At 39.7% G+C, this 22,966-nt stretch overlaps 1 protein-coding gene across 1 annotated transcript; it reads left to right on the top strand.

Moving 5' to 3' along the window:
- The first annotated feature begins 17,138 nt into the window (after positions 1 to 17,138).
- Positions 17,139 to 19,091, top strand: Or2h2 (olfactory receptor family 2 subfamily H member 2). Its single transcript, XM_005338823.5, has one exon. It carries the CDS (start codon positions 17,473 to 17,475, stop codon positions 18,409 to 18,411), a length of 939 nt encoding a protein of 312 aa, XP_005338880.1. The 5' UTR covers positions 17,139 to 17,472; the 3' UTR covers positions 18,412 to 19,091.
- The last annotated feature ends 3,875 nt before the right edge of the window (positions 19,092 to 22,966 follow it).

Below are 22,966 nucleotides of genomic sequence, written 5' to 3'. Positions count from 1 at the left end.
TGTGTGGAAATTAGATTTCATTTTCCTCTTATTAAAACACAACTTGAATACTTTGTTTCTGTGTTGTCTAAGAAAGGTTGAAAACTTGTATCATGAGTCATTTATGTTTTTCATTTGGAATCTGTGATTGTATTAAATGTATTGTTGATGGCTAAGCTATGGAACCAACCAATCTAGATGCCCATCAACAGATGAATGGACAAAGAAATTGTGCTATATATACACAATGGAAGATTACTCAGCCATAAAGAAGAATGACCTTATGACATTTGCCAATATATAGGTAGATCTGGAGAATATGTTGCTAATCGAAATAAGACAATCCCCCAAAACCAAAAATCGAATGTTTTTGCTGATATGTGGAAGCTAAACCACAATAAAGCAGGGAAAAGGGGAAGAAGAAAAGTTCAATAGATTAGACAAAGGGGAATGAAAGGAAGAGAAAGGAGATGAGGAAAGGAAAGACAGTAGAATAAATCTAGCATAATTTTCCTATGAACACATATGAAAATACCTAAATGCATACCACCATCATGCCCACCTACAAATATGGTGTTGTAATTAAAATAACATATATCCTATGCTTTTATAATTTATCAAAATGTATTCTACTGTCACGTATAACTAAGAAGAACCAATGAAATAAATTTTTTAAAAAATATTGTTGAGGGCTGGGGTTGTGGCTCAGTGGTAGAGTGCTCGCCTAGCATGCATGAGGCTCTGGGTTCAATCCTCAGCACCACATAAAAATCAAATAAAGGTATTGTGTCCATCTACTAAAAAAAAAAAAGTATTGTTGAGACTGACATTTCCTATTTTGAATTTTTTTAAAAAGCTGTTTTTTAATACATTAAATGATACTAAGTAAAGGTGGGGAGGAAGGAAGAAACCAAAGGAGAGACTAAATAGAATATCTGGAGTTTAAAAGTGCAGTAACTGAGATTTTAAAACTTCACCAAGGTTAGGAACAATGGTGCACACCTGTAATCCCAGTTACTCAGGAGACAGAGGCATGAAGATCATTAGTTCGAGGCCAGCCTCAGCAATTTAGCAAGACCCTATCTCAAAATTTAAAAAGGATGGGGGCTGTGGCACAGTGCTAAAGCATCCCTTGGGTTCAATTCCCAGTACCACAAACAAACAAACAATAAATAAAAAGATAGTTGGTTGAAAGGATGTGGCTCAGAAGTAAAATACTCTTGAGTTCAATCCCCAGTAATGAAAAAGAAGAAGGAGAAGGAGGAGAAGGAGGAGAAGACGGAGAAGAAGGAGAAGGAGAAGGAGCCAGCATCTGGCAAGGGCCTTCTTGCTGCATTACCCTATAGAGAAGGCAAAAACACAAGAGACAAAAGGGGGTCAAACTTGCCCTTTTATGAGGAAATGTTCCCACAATTAAGGCATTAATGCATGAAGTCAGAGTCCTCATAACTTAATTACCTCCCATCCCCTAACACTGTTGCACAGAAGTGTTAAGTTTCCAATACACACTTTTGGGAGGACACATTCAGAATTCAAAATATGATATTTTCTTACCAAAATTCCAGAATTTCAAGCCAATCCCAAAGAACCAAAAGTCAAATGTTTTCTCTGATATGCAGATGCTAATTCAAAATAGAGGGGACTGAAGAGAGGGGATGGGGTAGGGGGTAGGAATGATAGTAGAATGAATAGGACATTACCCTTTGTGCACGTATGATTACATGACTATGTACATCATGTACAATCAGATGAATGAAAAGTTCTCCATTTATGTATGATGTGTCAAAATGCATTCTACTGTCAGGTATAACTAATTATAACAAATTAAAATATATATATTTTTTTAATTCTGGAATTTCATAGAGAAAAAAGATAAGAGATTTTTAAATTCAGTTTTCTTTGTAACATAGAAGAAGCCAATAATTCTGATGTAAAGCCCAATCTAAATGCTGAGATATGAGAGTTTCTTTTCTTTGTGTGTGTGTGGAGTGGGGAGCAGTATTGGAGACTTAACCCAGGTCACTTTACCAGTGAGCTACATCCCCAACCTATTTTTAAAATTTTATTTGAAACAGAGTCTCACTAAGTTTCTGAGGCTGGCCTCACACTTGCAATCCTCCTGTCTTAGACTCCCAAATCACTAGGATTACAGGCACTCACCATTACATCTGGCTTAAAGATTTTGCAGTAGTAAATACAGATCCTCCTGATACTGTCTCATCAAATTATATTCAAAACCTAAAGTTCAACTGTAAGAGCCTAAATGTTTATACGAAACAACATATTGAATGAAACTGGTACCATTATTCAATACTTGGTTAACATAAATACCATTACTTCATTACCAATAGTTATAAAATAAAGCATGCTGTTACTTTGCAGGAACAAAAAGATTATAAAGGATAGGGGAAATTTTATGTTCTTTTTAGATATCTATACAAACGTGATAAAACTGTTAAAATAAAAATCAAGAAAACTATACACTGCACAGAGTAGTGAATCCTTTCAAGGAAGAAACAGTAAGGAGGGACAGAGAAGTGGACACAAGATGGAGTCAGTGGTTTGTTCTAGATCTTGGGATCCATAGTAGGTTAATGAGTATGTGATTGATCATTAGTGATATAATTTGTACTTGTATGATATTTATTCTTTTTGTGTATTAAGTTTTGTTAAAAATACAATTTACATTCCACTGTCATATATAAATAAAATTAATTTTTAAAAAATTTAAAAATACAATTTACAAATATTTATGTGCCTGCCTTAGACCCAGAAATTCTACTTATAGAATTGTATGTGGGTATACTTGTGTGGTATAAAATAGCAGATGTATGAGGATACTTACTGCAATATAATTTTTAATAGCAAATTATTAGAAATAAAATTAATAAGGGAGTAGTACAATAAGTAAAGGTACATACAGTGGAATATTTATGTAGCCTTTGAAAAGAAGTAACTTCAAACACATTCATATGGAACAATCTCTTAGCAAATGAACCAAATGAGGTAATATGCCTGTATTGTGTTCTAAAAGTAAGGACATTACATGTTTATAGTTATTTATATTTGTACATGTGCCAAATATCAACATATTGGCTCTCCACTCCAAATTCAATTTCTATAATTTCTCTGCATTAATGGACAGAAATCCTTCAAATATTTCTCCTTTGTAGTAAGTAAGAGAGCTCTGGGAAAACATCACAGGAGAAAGGGGTTTCTCTTCTGAATCCACTGTTGCCAGGTGCAGGTGTAAAGGTAAGCTAGTTATGTTCTTCCCCTTCCATGTGTCTAGAATACATAGCAATCCCACAGCCCAATCCAGCTGTTGATCACCTTCCTACAGCCATCTCAACATAGACACCCCATGCTACAGATCTCTCACCCACAGTTCCCTCTGATCACCTGCAGCCCCAAAAGATTTTCCCCTACAGCTCTCCCAGCTCAAAGAGGACCACAAGTCCTCCCAACTATGGTGGCACTCGTACTCTTTGTATGCCAAGTATCCTCTTGCCAACTGTGGATTTCCTGCTTTATCAGCACCTGTGGACCAGCTCTGAACTAGAAAAACTATAAAACTTTTCTGCTATTCCAGTAAGCTGCAACTACCCCTTCTTTAGTGTAGTGTGAATTCTGCATTGGGAGAAGGAGCTAAACTCTTCCTCAGCCCAAGAGTATCCAATAGATTTATGTTTATACCTTATAGTCTTTTTAAAAATTTTTTGGTACCAGGGATTGAACCCAGGGGCACTTAACCACTGAGCCACATCCCCAGCCCTTTTTTGTTTTTTATTTTAAAACAGTGTCATGCTGAATTGCTCTAGGGCCTCACTAAGTTGCTGAGGCTGGCTTTGAACTCACAATCCTCCTGCCTTGGGATTACAGGCATGTGCCATTGTGCCCAGAATTATAGTTACTCTTATAGCATAGCTTAACAATGCTTTATAGTAAACTTCCTGTTTGAAACACTGTGATTTCTGTCTCCTGACTGGGCTTATACAGTATAATAAAAATAAAACATTGCAAGAATATACATCAGTATAATATAAATGAAATAAGAAACTGGTCACAACTGTTACACCTAAGAAAAGGGAATAGTTTGAAGAACAGACATGGGAGGGAAATGCTTTTTCTTTGTGTGTGTGTGTGTGTGTGTGTGTGTGTGTGTGAGTAGCACTGGGGATTGAACTCAAGGTTCTTTCATCACTGAGTCTTTTTTATTTTATTTTTTAAAATATTAAGATAAGATTTTGCTAAGTTGCCCAGGCAGGCCTCAAATTTGTGATTCTTGGTCCTCAGTCTCCTGGATCACTGAGATTACAGATGTGCACTACCAAACACCCTAGCAGGAAATCTATTTTTTTAAGTATGTCCTTGACTGACTTTTGAATGTTCCAGCTGTGCATGCTTTACCTATTTGTGTGTGTGTGTGTGTGTGTGTGTGTGTGTGTGTGTGTGTGTGTTTGCATGTGTAAAAGAGAAAATTTAAAGCTGCTATAGGCTCGGGACAGAAGTGGCTACAAATATATGCCCCAGTAGGAATCAGTTGCAGTGCTTATCACTAATGGTCAGGCAAAATGGCATAACAAAGCAGTAACTAAAATAAAAACAAATTTAAATTTATAAACATCTTGCTCCTTATCCACTCCCAAAGTTGCTTTATCCATGAATATTGTATATGCCACAAAACTATCAAAGATTACTAATACATCCCATACTGTTGTGGTTTAGATATGAAGTGTCCCCCAAAAAAACTCATGTGTAAGATGATGCAAGAAAGTCTAAAAGTGAAATGATTGGGTTATGAGAACCTTAACCTAATCAGTGCATTAATCCCTTGTTAGGAATCAACTGGGTGGCCACTGTAGGCAGGTAGGGTGTGAGTAGGAGGTGGGTCATTGGGATGTGATTTTGTGGTATATATCTCTCTCTGCTTCTTGGTGCCTGTGTTCTGGCCTGCTTTCCTTTATAACACTCTTCTGCCATGATGCCCTGCCTCACCTTGGGCCCACAGCAATGGAGCAGGTTATCTATGGACTGAGATATGAACTTTTCCTCCTCTGAACTTGTTCTTGTCAGGTCTTTCGGTCACAATGACAAAAAAGTTGACTAAAACACATCCTATAATATAAATCCAGAAGAATTTCAAAAAGCTAAATTTGGAAGAGAATCAACAAAATAACACAAACCTGAGATCATCACTGAACTGGCTTTGTGCTTGTGCCTATAACAACATTTGAAAAGCATCTATGTAAAATCAGAAAAGATAATGCAGTCAAGGGCTGCAGAATAATGTGGTGGCCAAGGAACTGCAATATTGTGATATAAGAAATATTTTATCTCTTCTCCCAGATTCTGGCATGGAGCTCCTGAAAATTTGTAATTTTCTAAACAATAGAAATGCTAGGAGAATCTTTATTTCAAAACTAATATTTGATCTTTGACCTTGGTTTCTGACACAGAACTCCTTATCACTTGGAATTTCTTTGTTAAAAAGAACATCTTTTGGGGTTGGGGTTGTGGCTCAGTGGTGGAGCACTTGCCTAGCATGTGCGAGGTGCTAGGTTCAATCCTCAGCACCACATAAAAATAAATAAATAAAATAAAGGTATTGTGTCCAACTACAATTAAAAAAAAAAAAAAAAAAGAACATCTTTTTGTCCTAGTAAGATGTCACTTGAGCTCCTGAATGGGTCCGTCCTAGTCACCAGAAAAACCAAACCATGATTAGAAGTTTAGAACTTTCAGCTCCACATCCCACATCCACATCCTGGAGAGAGGTTGGAGATGGAGTTAATAATTATCCCTGCATGATGAATCCTCCATGAAAGATTCCTGAACTATGAGGTCAGAAAGCTTCCAGGTTCCTGAACACATGTAGGTGTTATTCTCCACTCGGCATGTCCTGGATAGAGCATGGAAACTGTCCCTTCCCACATTCCTTACTCTAAGCATCTCTTCCATCTGGCTGTTCAGCTACATTTTGTATAATACCCTTTATAATAAACTGATAAACCTAAGAGCTTTCCTAAGTACTGTGGATCACTCTAGCAAATGATTGAATCTAAAGGGAGGATTGTGGGAACCCCTGATATGTATCCAGGAAGTCAGAATTTCCAGAGCCTGGACTTAAAATTAGTATTTGAAGTGCATGGCAGTCTTGTGGGATACCTTAACCTATGGGATCTGATTCAACATCCAGGTATATAGTACCGACTTGAATTAAGTTACAGGATGTCCAGTACGTGTCCACTGGAGAATTTCTTGGTCAATGTGGGAGGAAAAACAACACATTTTAGTGAACAAAATTGTCAAGGGTTGGGGCTGGGGTTGTACTTCAGTGGTAACACACTTGCTTAGCATGTATGAGGCACTGGGTTTGATTCTTAGCACCACATAAAAATAAATAAAATAAAAGTATTGTGTCCATCTACAACTAAAAAAATTTTAAGAAAAAAAGAATTGTCTAGGGTTGAGAGCATAGTGGAGAAAACAGCTAAGGTTTTTTTGTTTGTTTGTTTTGTTTTTTTTCCCTGTTATACAGGATCATGACCAATTTTGCAGTAGACAGATTGTCTTGAATTTGACTCTTAGGCCTATAAATTCTTATTCAGAATATGGCACCAATATATAATGTTTGTATATTTCTTGCATATTGGACATTCAGCAGCAGCAGCAGAAGTTAAGTGGTGAGTGGAAGCCCATGCTTTTGGGCCCATCTGTACCTCCTACCACCATAGCCACTGCTTTCGTGAGCCCATTGTGTAGCACTGGGGTAACCTATGCAGAGGCTGGTTGAAGTGAAGTACTCATTCTCTTACTTGGTGGTTTAGTGCTTCTTCAATTATGGATGTGCCCCCATGGGCATTAGCATACAATACAAAAATACTCACACTTTTTTTTGCATTTTCACAGAATCATTCGTGTGTCTCTTCCCTGAATTTTACTCTTTGATCTTCCAAACATTCTCCTTCCAAGCCTTTGGTCAACTAGCTAAGCCATTTGCCACTGTCTATTTACATCTGTTCTTCCATTGAGCCACTTCTCCTTCCAAACAAAACGTATAGCCAGGTGCATCACCCAAAGCCCTGTCCTTTGGGAAGATTTCCTATCACTATTGTCTTCCACAGCTACTTTTGATTGAGGCTATAGTGCAGCAGCAGTCTGTTTCTGTTTGATTCTTATTTATTTATTTTATGTTCTTCTTTATTTTTTTGTTATTTTATTTATAACTGTGAAGTTCATTGTGACATGTGACACCAGTTTGGTGGAGTTTGGAAACAGGTTCTTGTTCCCAGGGTTGAAGAATAACACCGAAGCAAGCATAGCAAGCAAGCTGTATTTAGGAAAGTGATAGAGGACAGACTCCACAAAGAGAAGGAGGCCTTGGAACAAAAAGCCAAGGGGAGAGGGTGCAACTAGCTTTCTTATAAATCCCAATACCCATGTCTTTAATCACTGTCTTCTCTTTCTTCCCTGTATACATGACTAGAAGCAGGAGCACAGGAGATTAATTGATCGTAACCCAGAGTGTCCAGGAACACAATCCTAGTTGACCCAGCAAAATGATTGTTCTTTCTTTGATAACCAGTCATCACTCTCTTGCCCTCCATCCTTCATTACCTACACTGACTGCCTGACCTTTGCCCCTGCCTCAGTTTGCTGAGGAATGGGACATATCCTATCCACTTAGGCCAGGCAGGGCCGTAGCCAAATTGCTTTTTGGCAAAGAAAACATGTGGGGGATCAGCACAGTGGGCCTATTTTATAGAATAATTCTCTCAACCTCATGTTCCCACCATCCTCATCTGTTTCCTAACACATGTATAGAATATAATTTGTTCCATTTCAACCCTAAGTTTTCCCCTCTCCCTCCCCTTCTCCCTCCCTCTACCATCTTCCCCTACTTTCTTGGTCTTCCTTCTATTAATTTATTGTATTTTAATTGATATATTATGGATATACATAAAAGTTGAATTGATTGTGATATATTCATACATGCACACAGAATGATGCATAGAACCAGTTTCATTCTGTGGTTCCTCCTCCTTCCTGTACCTCTTCCTTCCCCCTTGATTCCCTTCCTCCACTCTTTTAGTCTTCCTTCTATTTTCATGGGATCCCATCTTTTTAAAAATTTCTTATTTCTCTCCAGCTTCTAGGTATGAGAGAAAACATTCCATCTTGATTTTCAACATATTAATGCAGACACCAGCTTCCTTAATGAGACTCCCAAAACTCAAGGAAATAAAACCAAGAATCAATAAATGAAATGACTCCAAATTAAAAAGCATCTTCACAACAAAGAAAACAGTTTAGACATCCATGCAGTAACCCTATGAATGCGGATAATGCTTCCCCTAGAACCAAAAGACTATCAAGCATCAGTGGTGTTACCATCAGTGGTGCAAAGTGCAATAACTTGTCCTTATTTCAAAGGAATGTCCTTGCTAGGAGTGGTGTCACACACCTGTAATCCAAGCTACTCGGGAGGCTAAGGCAGGAGGATCCCAACTTCAAGTCCAGCCTGGGCAACTTAATGAGACCCTGTCTCAAAAAATAAAAAATTCCTGGGAGAAGTGGTGCATACCTGAAATCCCAGGAACCAGGAGGCTAAGGCAGAATCTGAGAAAATCTGCCAGTTACTCCTCTGACAGGTGATTAATATACAGAAAGTATAAAGAATTCAAAAAACTTAACACACATACAAAAAAAAAACACCCACAAATAATGCAATCAATAAATGGACAAATGCCAAGTGCAGTGGTGCACACTGTAATCCCTGCAACTCAGGAGGCTGAGGCAAGAGGATCACAAGTTCAAAGCCAGCCTCAGTAACTTAGCGAGACCCGGTCTTTAAATAAAAAATAATATCAGGATCAGTTAAGCCAATCTATATAGAAATCTTCTAAATATTGTGCCCCTTACCTCAATGCTCACTTTTACTCATTTTATTAAATAGTCACATTGGTTACCCAATATCTGTCATAAACTATAAAATGATAAGTTAATACAGATGGGCAGTATATGGCTCATGGTTTCGAAGTATGTGCTGTTCAAAAATGGAAACCAAGAAACAATTATAACAGCACTCCATGTATTGCAGTACAGTTAACAAAGGCATGATGGATATAGAAAGAAAGGTGTTATCAACATAGAATGCTTTAAGAGAGACAGTTGGCACTGGGTTCTAAAGTATTTTCATGAAATCTATTCAGTACACAAATGCATGTGGGTGTGGCACTGACAGCCTAGGGAAGATGCTGAGTATCTTGTATTATTTTGTTTGAATACACCTTTTAAATTTGAATTGTATTGTAGATAGTAAGATACATGTCAAATGTGATTTTATTAAGAGACAAATACTCAATTTGCAATCAATAGTGTAAGAAATCCTGTATTCATTTGATTAATGTGTGTTTTAATTATCTACCAGTACCAGCCATTCCAGGAACATTAAAAATGGTATCTTCAATGCAAATAAATAAATAATAGAGTTGGGAATATGGCTCACTGGTTAAGGGCCCCTTGTTTAATCCCTAATACCAACAAACAAATAAACAAATTATCTAAACAGGCATTTCTCATCCTCCTGATGTGAGGAGTAGCTTACAAATGGCCAGGAAATACATAAAAAACGTTCAACATTCTTAGCAATCAGGGAAAGGCAAATCAAAACTATACTGAGACTTCATCTCACCCCAGTTAGAATAGCAATCATCCAGAGTACAAATGATATGGGCTGGGGTTGTGGATCAGCACTAGAGTGCTTGCCTAGTATGTGTGCAGCACTGGGTTCGATTCACGTATAAATAAATGAATAAAATAAAGGTTCATCAATAACTAAAAATTTTTTAAAAGAATACAAATAATAACCAGGCGAAGTGGCACATGCCTGTAATCCCAGCAATGTGGGAGGATCCCAAGTTGGAGGCCAGCCTCAGCAATTTAGCAAGATCTTCTATCAAAATACATAATAAAAAGGGCTGGGATACAGCTCAGTAATAAAGCATTTCTGGGTTCAATCCCCAGTACCAAAAAGAAAGAAAGAGTACAAATAATAATAAATGCTGGTGAGAATGTGGGGAAAAAACATACACTCATACATTGTTGGTGGGACTGTAAATTAGTATGACCACTTTGGAAAGCAGTATTAAGATTCCTCAAAAGACTGGGAATGGAACCACCTACAACTCAGCTATTCCACTCCTTGGTATTTATCCAAAAGAACTAAAATCAGGGCCTGGGGATGTGGCTCAAGCGATAGTGCGCTCACCTGCCATGCATGTGGCCCAGGTTCGATCCTCAGCACCACATACAAACAAGGATGTTGTGTCCACTGAAAATTAAAAAATAAATATTAAAAAATTCTCTCTCTCTCTCTCTCAAAAAAAAAAAAAGAACTAAAATCAGCATACTATAGAACATGAATAAATACTAATGTTTGTTTATAGCAGCCCAATTCACAACAGCCAAGTTATGGAACCAGCCCTGGTACCCATTAACCGTCTAATAGATAAAGAAAATGTCTTATATATATGCAATGGAATTCTACTCAGCCATAAAGAAGAATGAAATTAGGGCATTTACTGGTAAATGGATGGACTAGAGAAAAATATGCTTTAAAAAAAAAGCAGTCCATTTTAAGCTCAGACCAATGTCTTGAACTGAACTAAAATTAGCATTTTTTTCCCTCTGTTAACTTCTCATAAAGTACCTCTCCTTCCCACTAAGAAAGATTATAGATGCTTATAAACTCTTGACAAGCCTCCCATCAGGAAGGGTATCTATTTCCCATCCTCTTGAATCTACGACTGGTCTATGGCTATTTTGACCAAGATAATGTGACAGAAGTGACACCAGGCCAGTTCTGGGCCTTGCCTGTAAGAGAACTGGCATGGCTCTTGGAGTCCCAAATCACCATGTAAAATACTTGACTTTTATGCTAAGAGATCATTTGTAAGGTCCTGAGATAATATAAAGACAGAAAGGTCAAGATGAGCCCAAACTTGCAATAAACCCATCAAGGTACCAGGATGGAGCAGTCCATCTGTCAGCTGAATACCTCCAAGCGATCCCAGATGACCCATCATGAAACATAAGACTCACCTAGCCAAGACCTTCCTGAATTCGGCCAATTATACTGTGAGATACAATGAAGTTGTGGTAGCTTTAAGCCATCAAGATTTGGGAGATTTGGGGCTGGGGATGTGGCTCAAGCAGTAGCGTGCTCACCTGGCATGCGTGCGGCCCAGGTTTGATCCTCAGCACCACATACAAACAAAGATGTTGTGTCTGCCGAAAACTAAAAAATAAGTATTAAAAAAATTCTCTCTCTCTTTCTCTCTCTTCTAAAAACAATTAAGATTTGGGAGATTTTATAATATAATAATAGATAACTGGAACACCTCCCATGAGCCACTGATGAAAGCAAAGGCAGAGATCCTGAGGCAACAGTATGGACAACATGAGGATCTGGGCCACATGCTTATGCACCTTACTTTTGCCCCCCAGTTCTGCTCATGCTGTATCTAGAATGTACTTCTTCTGTATTTCAATGGATGATGCTATGGCCGTGTGACTTTTTCATATTGATTGGTTTGACAGTACCCAGGTAATCATAGGCCTTTCGAGCCTCATAGTCATTTGATGCCCCACAGTCAGGAATCCTGTCTCTTATAAGACCCAGTAGCAAGCTGGGAGGATTTCCTAATGGAGTACACTTTTCTAACAGCATAGACTTGAGGTCTATGTTGTGATTTTCCTTTGGTAATGTCACACTGCATCTTTTACCATCACTGATATCTCTAGTATCTAGTACTCTAGAGTTTGTTAGATCAGCTAACCAAAGTAGCAGGGCTGTGTAGAACAGCCTAGAATAGCCACAGAACCCTTCCTGCTCTGGGCTCCAGTCAGTTACTAATGAACACTTCCATGCAGTAACCCTATGAATGTGGAATGTGCTTCCCCTAGAACCAAAAAACTATCAAGCATCAGTGGTGTTACCATCAGTGGTGTAAAGTGCAATAACTTGTCCTTATTTCAAAGGAATGTCCTTGCTAGGAGTGGTGTCACACACTTGTAATTCAAGCTACTCAGGAGGCTGAGGCAGGAGGATCCCAACTTCAAGTCCAGCCTGGATAACTTAATGAGACCCTGTCTCAAAAAATAAAAAGGAATACCTGGGAGAAGTGGGACACACCTGTAATCCCAGCAACTAGGAGGCTAAGGCAGGAAGATGGCAAGTTTAAGGCCAGCCTTTGCAATTTAGCAAGATCTTTGTTCAAAAAAAAAAAAATGCAGTTAGGGTCAGGGGCATGGGATGTAGCTCAGTGGTACACACCCTTGGGTTCAGTCCTCAATACTCAATTAAAAAGAAAATGTCCCGGGGCTGGGGCAGCAGCTCAGTGGTAGGGCGCTTGCCTAGCATGTGTGAGGCCCTGGGTTCGATCCTGAAGACCACATAAAATGAAACAAATAAAGGCATGCTATCCATTTAGAACTCCAAAATTTAAAAAAAAAAAGGAGAAGAAGAAGAAGAAAGAAAGAAAATGTCCCAACAGGCTCCAGATTACTAGATCTCTAAAAATTGTATAGATGGCCTTGAATCTCTATAGGGTTTATCTTCCACCCACGGAGTGTTTTGTCTTACCAATGGCCCCAACATACTTACCTTTCTATCTCATTCTGTTTGATTAATGCAATACCATCTATATAGTGAAACTATGTGATGTTTTGTGGAATGTCCAGAAGGTCATGTCTAAGAGTATACTGGGGCTAGTTCATACTGCCTCATGAAGCTGATTTTTAAATTTTCAAGAACTTTTGAAACCAGTTGTTAAACAGCCAACACAACAAATGGTTATTTAAACTTACATTCAAATAAATTATATTTTAAGACAAAAGTAAAAAGTACTTAAACTCAACATTTCCTAGTTATTTTACCATAGTTCACTGTTATCTATGCTCTTGTGGTTATTCACATCTGTAATGTCTGTATAATAAAACTACTATATAATATACTGCATAGTAGTATGTTACTATGTGTCTCTTTTCAACCTTTTTTTTTTTTAAATGTCACATTGACAGTTTAAAATTGGCCATGGTGGGAATATTTTAGACTATGAAAATCGTAAAATGCTACAAATCAAAGCTTTTTTTTTTTCAACCTGGAGTAGCAACCATCAGTATCCTTGTCTCTTTGGGCCACATAGTCCAAAAAATCACAAATGTGAACTTATATCTACACTCTGTAAATGTAAATTGCCTCTGGTCCTCTTTGCTGATAGTATTTTAACAGAGCATTCATCAGATTGATGGTTGTGTAACATGGACCTGGAACTATGTTAATAAGACACAATGACTGCAATTATTGCTCTCTCTTGGTTTAGTTCGTGGTAGCCCAGTCATCTTCCAAGATCCATCTGGTTTTTGTAGTGACTAGACTGGTGAATTAAATGGGGCATATGAAAGGGACAATTAGCCCTGAATCCTTTAAATGTGGCATCAGGCAATCATTTATTTTTACCATAACATTGTTCTTGATTTACTGCATTTGTGGAGAAGGGAGTGCAGATTCAGGGCATTATTTGGCTTTCCCCACTTTTCTATTACTCCATACATCAAAGAACTAATGTGGAGATCCTGCCAACTCCCTAGTACATGCATCCCAATTATATCTTAAGTTAGGCCAACGGGTACATTCACTTGATCTGGACCTGGGCCAGCTGGGCCAGCTGAGCCCACAGGCCCAGCTGTAATGGAAGAGAGGTATGGTAATGACTCAGCTGAACCATATGAGAGTGAGACTAAATGTTCTAAGTATTCTTATAGCCCCAGGGTGTTATAATTCTGTTAGTACAGTGTGGTCCACTTCAGAGAGAAGTGTTGAATGGAAAAATAAGTAGGTCAGTGGATCCTAGGCCAGGCATGGTACTACACACTTGTAATCACAGACACTCAGGAGACTAAGGCTGGAGAATTGCAAATTTGAGGCCTGCCTCAAGCAACTTAGTGAGACCTTTTCTCAAAATAAAATATGAAGAGCTGGGGAATGTAGCGCAATGATAGAGCACTTGCCTAGCACACACAGGCCCTAGGTTCAATCCCTAGTACTGCAAACAAACAAACAAACAAAAATGTGGGGTCCTGAGTAGGTGAATCAGAGGCTTGAGGGGGAGAGCTGGATGCTGGGAGTCACTGGAAGTAGAAAGGAGGAGGTGCATTGTCCTTATTCTTACTGTCGACAGAGAGAAGCAGTGAGTGACCTTTGTACCTACCACTGTGACTCCCGCTGGCATATTTTCTATAGATATTCCCCTGCCCCCTTTACCATCATCAGTGGCTAATTAATTGTCTGTGGGCTGTGGAACCCTAGGGTCTTAACAGAATTAATGAGTTCTTTCTCTCTATGGGATGAGAGTCCTGGGATCTCTCCCTCTACCATCACACAACATCCACCTACCTAACTCCAGTATCACTAAAGCAGAAGCCAACTTCTCCTTGACTGAGAGGGGTGGTTGGTAGACCTTTTTAGCAAAGAGGTATCTCTGACTTCTCTTGGCCTCATCTTCCCTGCAGAGATAGGGTGGGCTGTGGTTGGCGAACGGCCAACATACTTCGGTTCACACATCAGCTTGGGTGCTTATTAACTATATTGCCTAAATTTTCTTTGCTTCAATTTCTTCATATTAAAGGAAAGATAATACTAACACATAGAGTTGTGAAGGACAATCAGAGGTATGCTGGTAAATGTTTAACAACCAGTTGGGTTGGGGGGAGGCAGAGCCAATTTGTAGTGATGTCCATTTCCACAGTGTAAATACTCCTCCTGTAGCTGATTCAAGCTACCAATGGCTTAATAAGTATCTCACAAAATTTCTGAAAATTTAATAATCAAAAGATAGCATGAGCCAGCTCTAGCACATCACATATAGATGTGCTTCAAAAGTGCTTGCTAGTAAATATTAGCAATTCTTGTTAGAACCAGAGATCTAGTTGCCCAATGATGCCTATTCTTCTTAATTTTTAGTTGTTTTGTTTTTCAGGGATAGGGATCTTATCCAGGGTTTAATGCATTGTAGATAGGCACTTTACCACTGAGCTACATCACCAGCCCTTTAGTTATCTTCTTGATGTCCAAGTGGAGACTAAGTGCCAGCTACAAGTTTTGTCATGGTTGTTTGCTGGCAGCAAAGAGATTTTTCTTTGATTAACGGTAAGTAAAATGTTTGTTGTTCTCCTGTGGGCTATCAGTTTCCACAACAGTAAGGCATTGTATTTGGAGTTAGAGGGATTTTTATAAGACACATTTAATCAACCTGACAGATTCATCCCTCCAGCTCTGGACAGGAACAAACAGGTCATGGTCAACCACAGCTCCCTAGTGGGCTCCTTCCCTCTGGGCTTTTCTGAACGCCCAAGACTGGAAAAAAGTCTCTAGAATCTTATCCTGGCACTTACTGACTAGGTGACTTTAGAAAGTTATCTTTTCTGAAACTGTTCACTCTGGTAAAACTGGAATAATATCTTCTTTGCAGATTGCTATGAGAACCAGAGGTTCAGGGAGCTGCTTAGTACCACACTTGGCCCATAGGAAGCACTTAACATACAGTAGCCACCAATAGCAATGGCAGGTAATGACTATGGAACTATCGTAGACCCCTTTAGGGAGGATCCCTAACCCGGATCTTCTCACAATCCTGGTACTATGGTCTCAAGAAACAAATAAAAGCACAAACCAGTAAATGAATGCATATGAAGAAGAATTATTATAAGAAAAGTAGTAAATGAAAGAGTTCAAAAGAGAAAAAAGTACAGAGTCCCTAAAACGGATATAATCTAAACTGGGTGCATTGGCAGATGCCTGTAATCCCAACTACTCCAGAGACTGTTGCAGGAGCATCACAAGTTTGAGGCTAGCCTCAGCAAGTAAGCAAGACCCTGTCTCAACATTAAAAGAACTGAGAAGGTAGCTCAGTGGTAAAGCACTGCTGGGTTCAATCCCCAGTACTCCTTCCCACCCCCACCCCCCAAAAAACAAGATTTAACCTATGGATATCCAGAAATAAGGTAGAAAAAGAGAGTGAAGTAACAAGAGAATAACCAATTTAAAAATGCAGAAAACTGATTAGGATAATAGTTGACCAATGAATAAGAAATAGTTGGCTATTGTTTAAGTTGCATACAAAGAATTATATATATCAAAGAAAACAAATGAGGGGTGGCTGCTGACAGGCATGGAGTTTCTTTTTGGGGTGATGTGAAATGTTCTGGAGGTAGGTGGTGTTTAATTACATAACTGGTGAATATACTTGAAAACTCTTAAGTTTGATATGTGAACTCTATCTCAAATAAAAGAAAGAGAGGAAGAAAGAGAATTAAAAATTCAAAGCCAGGCACAGTGGTGCACACCCGGAGTCCCAACACTTGGGAGGCTGAGGCAGGAGGATGACTTGAGCCCAGGATTTCAAGCCCAACTTGGGCAACGTAGCAAGACCCTATCTCAACAAACAAATGAACAAATTCCGAAGGTAGTTCTGTGCTGGAAGTGGAAAATTAAGAAGTCAGGGAGGAGTACATAAGAGCTTCGAAGACCCTGAAATGTTTGTTCAGTTCCTTAATCTGGGTGGTGGGCATTACACAGATTGACTTCGTTATTTTTAAGACCAAGCACAGTACTGCATACCAGTCATCCCAGCAATTCAGATGACTGATCGCAAATACTCCTAGGCGATTTAGCAAGAATCTGTCTCAAAATAAGAAATTTTAAAAGGTGGAAGATGTAGCTCAGTGGTAAAGCACCCCTGGGTTCAATTCCCAGCACACACACACACACAAAAAAAAGTTATTCTTGTTCATAATGCTATGAACTCAGTATTTTTAACATGTATGGGGTCATTCTCACCTCCCGCTGGTAAACTTCCCTTGGGACTAAGCAATTCTCCTAATCAGTCATCTGAGTGACTTAGGTTGCTAAAGAGACCCGGGTAACTGAATTGATCTTGCTATGAGTGCGGATCTCTTAAAATGAAAGAAAATCTCTCCCATAGATAATGTATTCTCTCTCAAATAATCTCCCTTGCAAATGAAGCATAAAATAGAATATGAAGTTCTACAAAATTCATCTAGCCAATAAAAAATAATCAAGCTGACAGAAATAATATATATATAGAGAGAACATTCATTCAAAATATATTGACTTGCTATTTATTCCAACAAATAAATTAAGAACAACAGTTAGAAAAGCACTCAGAACATAGGGCACCCAATAAACCTTTGCTGAAAGAATGAGTTAACGGATCCACATTTGACATCAGCCTCCTTTGCCCTCACTCAAGTCAGAAACATCAGCACAAGGTCTCTGACCACTGTCCACCACATTCCATTCCCACTAGACATTTGACCAGAAGTGAGCATCCAGAGTGCTTTTACAAAACAAACTGGAACACACTAATCTGACACACTCATCCCTCTAGCTCTGAACAGGAACAGGCCATGCTCAACCAAAGCTTCCCAGTGGGATTCCTCCTTCTGGGCTTCTCTGAACACCCAGGGCTGGAAAGGATTCTCTTTGTGGTTGTCTTAACTTCCTACCTCCTCACCCTGGTGGGCAACACACTCATCATCCTGCTGTCAGTGCTGGACCCCAGGCTCCACTCTCCAATGTACTTCTTCCTCTCCAACCTCTCCTTCTTGGACCTCTGCTTCACCACAAGTTGTGTCCCCCAGATGCTGGTCAACCTCTGGGGCCCCAAGAAGACCATCAGCTTCCTGGGCTGCTTCATCCAGCTGTTCATCTTCCTGTCCCTGGGGACCACTGAATGCATCCTCCTGACAGTGATGGCCTTTGATCGCTATGTGGCTGTCTGCCAGCCCCTCCACTATGCCACCATCATCCACCCCCGCCTGTGCCTGCAGCTGGCAGCTGTTGCCTGGATCATTGGATTGGTGGAGTCAGTAATCCAGACACCAGCCACCCTCCACCTACCCTTCTGTCCCCACCATCATGTGGATGATTTTGTGTGTGAGGTCCCAGCTTTAATTCGGCTCTCCTGTGGGGACACCACCTACAATGAGATCCAGATGGCTGTAGCCAGTGTCTTCATTTTGGTTGTGCCACTCAGCCTCATCCTTGTCTCTTATGGTGCCATTACCCGGGCAGTGTTGAGGATTAACTCTGCAAGGGGCAGGAGGAAAGCTTTTGGGACCTGCTCCTCCCACCTCATTGTGGTTACTCTCTTCTACAGCTCAGTCATTGCTGTCTACCTCCAGCCCAAAAACCCCTATGCCCAAAAGAGGGGCAAGTTCTTTGGCCTTTTCTATGCAGTGGGCACTCCTTCACTTAACCCACTCATATACACCCTGAGGAACAAGGAGGTAAAGAGGGCATTCAGGAGGTTGTTGGGGAAGGAAGTGGAGCCCAGACAAAACTGAGGGAGTGCTGATCAATCTGCTTTAAAATTGAAAGAAGAGGGGCTGGGGATATATAGCTCAGTTGGTAGAGTGCTTGCATGCACAAGGCCCTGGGTCCAACCCCCAGCACCACAAAAAATCTGGGGGGTTGGGGCTGTGGCTCAGCAGTAGAGCACTTGACTAGCATGTGTAAGGCACTGGGTTCTAGTCTCAGCACTGTATATAAATAAAAGAATAAAATAAAAGTCCATCAACATCTTTAAAAAAATTGAAATTTGACATGATTTCATCAGGAAGATTGAGTTTTGCAGCCCTCTGTCTTCTTCACACCCATATTTTCACAGCAATAGATGATTTTGTGTGTGTGTGTGTGTACGCACATACACTGTACAAGAGAAAGAATACAGATAGGGAGATAATTATCTATATAAAACATTTATCATGAATCAAATTTAATATTTTCTTTTTCCCTATTTTATTTTCAAAAATTTGCCCTCAAAACCATGTTCCTAATGTTATCATTTCCATTTCTAATTCCCCTCCGTTGTCATATTATCACTATTTCTTCATCTCTAGTTCCTACCCTATTTTCTTTGTTTCTCTTTTTTTTTCCACTTACTTATATATGTCTGGTTTATATTCCCATTCTGATTTGTCCCTCAAATATTAGTAAGAGAGATGGGCAGCCTGTAAGTTCAGAAACTCACCCAACAACACACTGTATGAGAACTAAAGGACCCCTGACATCCAGTCAGGCAATTCTCAAATACACATTGTTGTTTTCAAACCCACAATCGGATACTCTAGTATCCTTAGGCTTGAAGCCAGCACAGAGCCTTGGGAAGAAACCTTAACTTCAGTCCTGGCATTTCTTCTTTACAATGCCCGCAATAAGCTCAGGGAAAAGTCTTCATCTTTAGGCAGGCAGGATAATTTGTACATTGAGGATTCTGATGCCATCTATTGGCCAAATGTGAAATTGCATGTGCCATCCCTGGCTCATGACCTGAAACTTCATGAACATCAGCACACACTGTGCTCTGCTCAGACAGGAACTGTTTATATACCAATTATGAGATTCCAGACACTATTTAATGTAATTTCCACACATTTATGCATTTAACCCATGTAATAACAATATGAAGGGGCTGGGGATGTGGCTCAAGCGGTAGCGCGCTCGCCTAGCATGCGTGCGGCCCGGGTTCGATCCTCAGCAGCACCACATACCAACAAAGATGTTGTGTCCGCCGAGAACTAAGAAAAAATAAATAAATGTTAAAATTCTCTCTCTCTCTCTCTCTCTCTCTCTCTCTCTGTCTCACTCTCTCTTTAAAAAAAAAAAAAAAAAAAAAAAAAAAACAATATGAAGCAAATAATACATCCTTTTTCAGAAGCAGAAACTAAGACACAGGATTTGGAACCAGGAGAACTGACCAGATTCCACGTTCTTAGCTCTGCCTGTGGGTACAATTATTGCCCTCCCAGCTCAGGTGAGACACCTCAATTTCTCAACAAACTTGAGAGCATCATCCCAATCTAGCAACACATGTACCATGGTCACTATGTTTTGAATCTCAGAATACGTTGTTGCTTTTGGGGTTTTGTTTGTTTTTAGTACTAGCAATGGAACCCACTTTACTAACCCTTGTTATGTTTTGAGACCAGGTTTCACAAAGTTGCTCAGGCTGACCTTGAACTTTTGATCTTCTGCCTCAGTCTCCAAAGTTGCTGGGATTACATGTGTGTGCCACCATGATCAGTCAGAATAGTTTTTCAAATGCTTCAAATCATCATCCCATGGCAACAAAAAAAAACCCTTGTTAAGTATTTTTACAACTCTGTGCTCCTGCCTTCCTCAGTATTCCTCTGTGCTCCTGTTCTTCCATGAGATTTCAGGCTCCCATAAAGCAGAGAAAAAATTGCAGAAAATTGGCACCTGATTCTATGGATAAGTGAGCGAATGAATGAATCTTTCCCTCCAGAGAATGTAAATAGTTGTGGAGTCCTAATCCTACAGATTCCTCTGCCTAGCTTTTCCATGGAACTGACAGCAATACCAAATTCTATTTCTAAGCTGGACATGGTGATGAACACCTGTAATTCCCCAAAATCAGGAGTTCAAGGCCAGTTCAAGGCCAGCCTGGTCAACAGAGACCTTGTCTCAAAATAAAAAAGGGCTGAGGATGTAGATCCGAGGTAGAGTGTCCCTGGGTTCAACCCAGTACCACAGACACACACAAAATAAGTAAACATGTACACACACACACACAAACACACATACTTAGGTTTTTTTGGGGGGGTAGGGGGGAGTGCTGGGGATCAAAGGGCCTCAGGCTTGCTAGGCAAGAACTCTACCATTGCACTATACTCCATCACCAGTTTTTTTAGTTTTATTTGTGTCAAGGTCTTCCTGTTGTCCAGGCTGGGCAAATTCTCCTTGAGTACATGCCAACAAAGAAAAATGAAAATTCTAGTTTCATTTCTAGTCCCTACATAAAATGGCCTTGATCCAACATTTATCCTGTTATCAGCCCAGAACAGCAGCATTAACTCTTTTCTAATCCTAATCTTCATCCTAGCCATTCATGTGTTAATCTTATTTTCTCCTCAGCCTAATTATTAATCTTAAAGTAGGGTCCTCATTTTATGTTTAATAATTCTAATCTCAGCCCCATAAGCAACACTAATGTTAATTCTACTTTTCAAGGCTCTTATGTAATACTGTTTCTCAAGACCTGCTCCATCTTCTCTCACTGGCACCTAGAGACCTCTACTTTTTCCTTCTGTTTATCAGCTCCCTAAACCCAGAAGCTCAATTGTTTCTAGATGGACTCTAGGGGAAATACAACAGAGAATTAAGTGAAGCAGTTTATAGGAATCCGTTTTAATGAAACCTGCTTCATTAAATAAATGCTTTAATTCAGGCATTAGGACTAACATTTCTTATTCTAAATTCATCCAGTATCCATGTGAAAAGTTATACATTTGATACTCTAGAAGAAAAAATCCATTTAAGTTTATTTAATCACAACCCTAAACAGTAGGGACAGTCAAAGACATATCTCCAGCACAGGTAGCAGTAACACAACTGAGTTGGGAGCAGATAAAAGGTTAAAGGAATGTACAATAAAAGCATATGAAGGCTGGGGCTTTAACTGGGTTCGATCCTTAGCACCACATGAAAATTAATATACTGTGTGTTTAACTAAAAATGCATACGGTGTGAGTGCTTGGAAAGGAGGTGTGGTTGGTCAGAGAAGTCTTCATAGAAGTTTGAATCATGGTGGATAACTAAATTAATTTGAAATATTTGCTGCTTACTGTATAGAAAGGAGTAAAGGCAGGGCTTATACATGTTACCCATTAAGATGGGGAGGTGTGGGCTGGGGATGTGGCTCAGTGGTAGAGTGCTTACCTAGCATGCCTGAAGCACTGGCTTTGATCCTCAGTACCAGAAAGAGATGGGGAAGTGTACAGGCCCTATACACTGGGCCCTCTGTGCTAACCCCTCCCCAAAGTTTTTAAAAATTATTTGTTTATCTTAATTTGTTATATATGACAGCAGAATGCAGTTCAATTCATATTACACATGTAGAGCACAATTTTTCATGTCTCTGGTTGTACATAAAGTAGATTCAAACAGTTCGTGTCTTTAAACATGTACTTAGGGTAAATGTTGACCATCTCATTCCACCAACTTTCCTACCCCCCTGACTCCTCCCTTCCCTCACCCAATTTTTAACAAGCAATTTACATACAGCTCTGCCTGGCTCAAGTCAATAGGATACGTTATATTCCTCAGAAAACAACCAGTTATTTGCAGGAGGAATGTAGGCCTGAAATTCCAATAACACAAGTTACCCTAAAGGGGGAGACTTTGGTGACCTTTATGCAGATTCCAGAATTCAGGGAGATAATTCCTCCAAACCATAAAACCTGTAAGAACAGGTTCCAATTAGAACTAGTTATCATGGGCCAAAGTGATCTAGAGTTGTCATGCATAGTGGAAACTTGAAAGTCTGAAGTCACCCTGCCATCAGTCAAGAGTTAGGAAGTAGGGCTGGGAATGTGGCTCAGGCGGTAGCGCGCTTGTCTGGCATGCATGTGGCCCAGGTTGGATCCTCAGCACCACATACCAACAAAGATGCTGTGTCCACCGAGAACTAAAAAATAAATATTAAAAATTCTCTCTCTCTCCTCTCTCTTAAAAAAAAGGGGGGGTTAGGAAGTAGACAAGAGCAGAACTCTCTGGAAACTTCCCTGGGACCCCAATAAAACTGGAGGGCAGGAGAGGCACACCATCTCTGTCTTCTCTGTGACCCAGTCTCGCCTTTGAGAGTATCTCCTTTTCCCTTTCCCTATTCAGCAGTAAACTCATGCCTGCTACTCTGAGCGATGTCTGAAAGTTTTCTGGCATGATTGCAAGAACTGAAGTGAGAGAGGGCTGCCATGGCTGACTCAGCTTGGTGGCAAGGTATCCTGTAACACAGTTGGTAGCTACTCAGTCATTTAAATAGATAAGCAGGGAAAAGATAATGAAGGGTAACTGAAAGCCACAGGGAGGCACATCTGACAG

The sequence above is a fragment of the Ictidomys tridecemlineatus genome, chromosome 8 (genome assembly GCF_052094955.1).
Source record: "Ictidomys tridecemlineatus isolate mIctTri1 chromosome 8, mIctTri1.hap1, whole genome shotgun sequence".
In the NCBI taxonomy this organism is placed as follows: domain Eukaryota; kingdom Metazoa; phylum Chordata; class Mammalia; order Rodentia; family Sciuridae; genus Ictidomys; species Ictidomys tridecemlineatus.
Note: the sequence above shows the minus strand (reverse complement) of the source record. Positions and strands in the feature narration are given on the sequence as shown.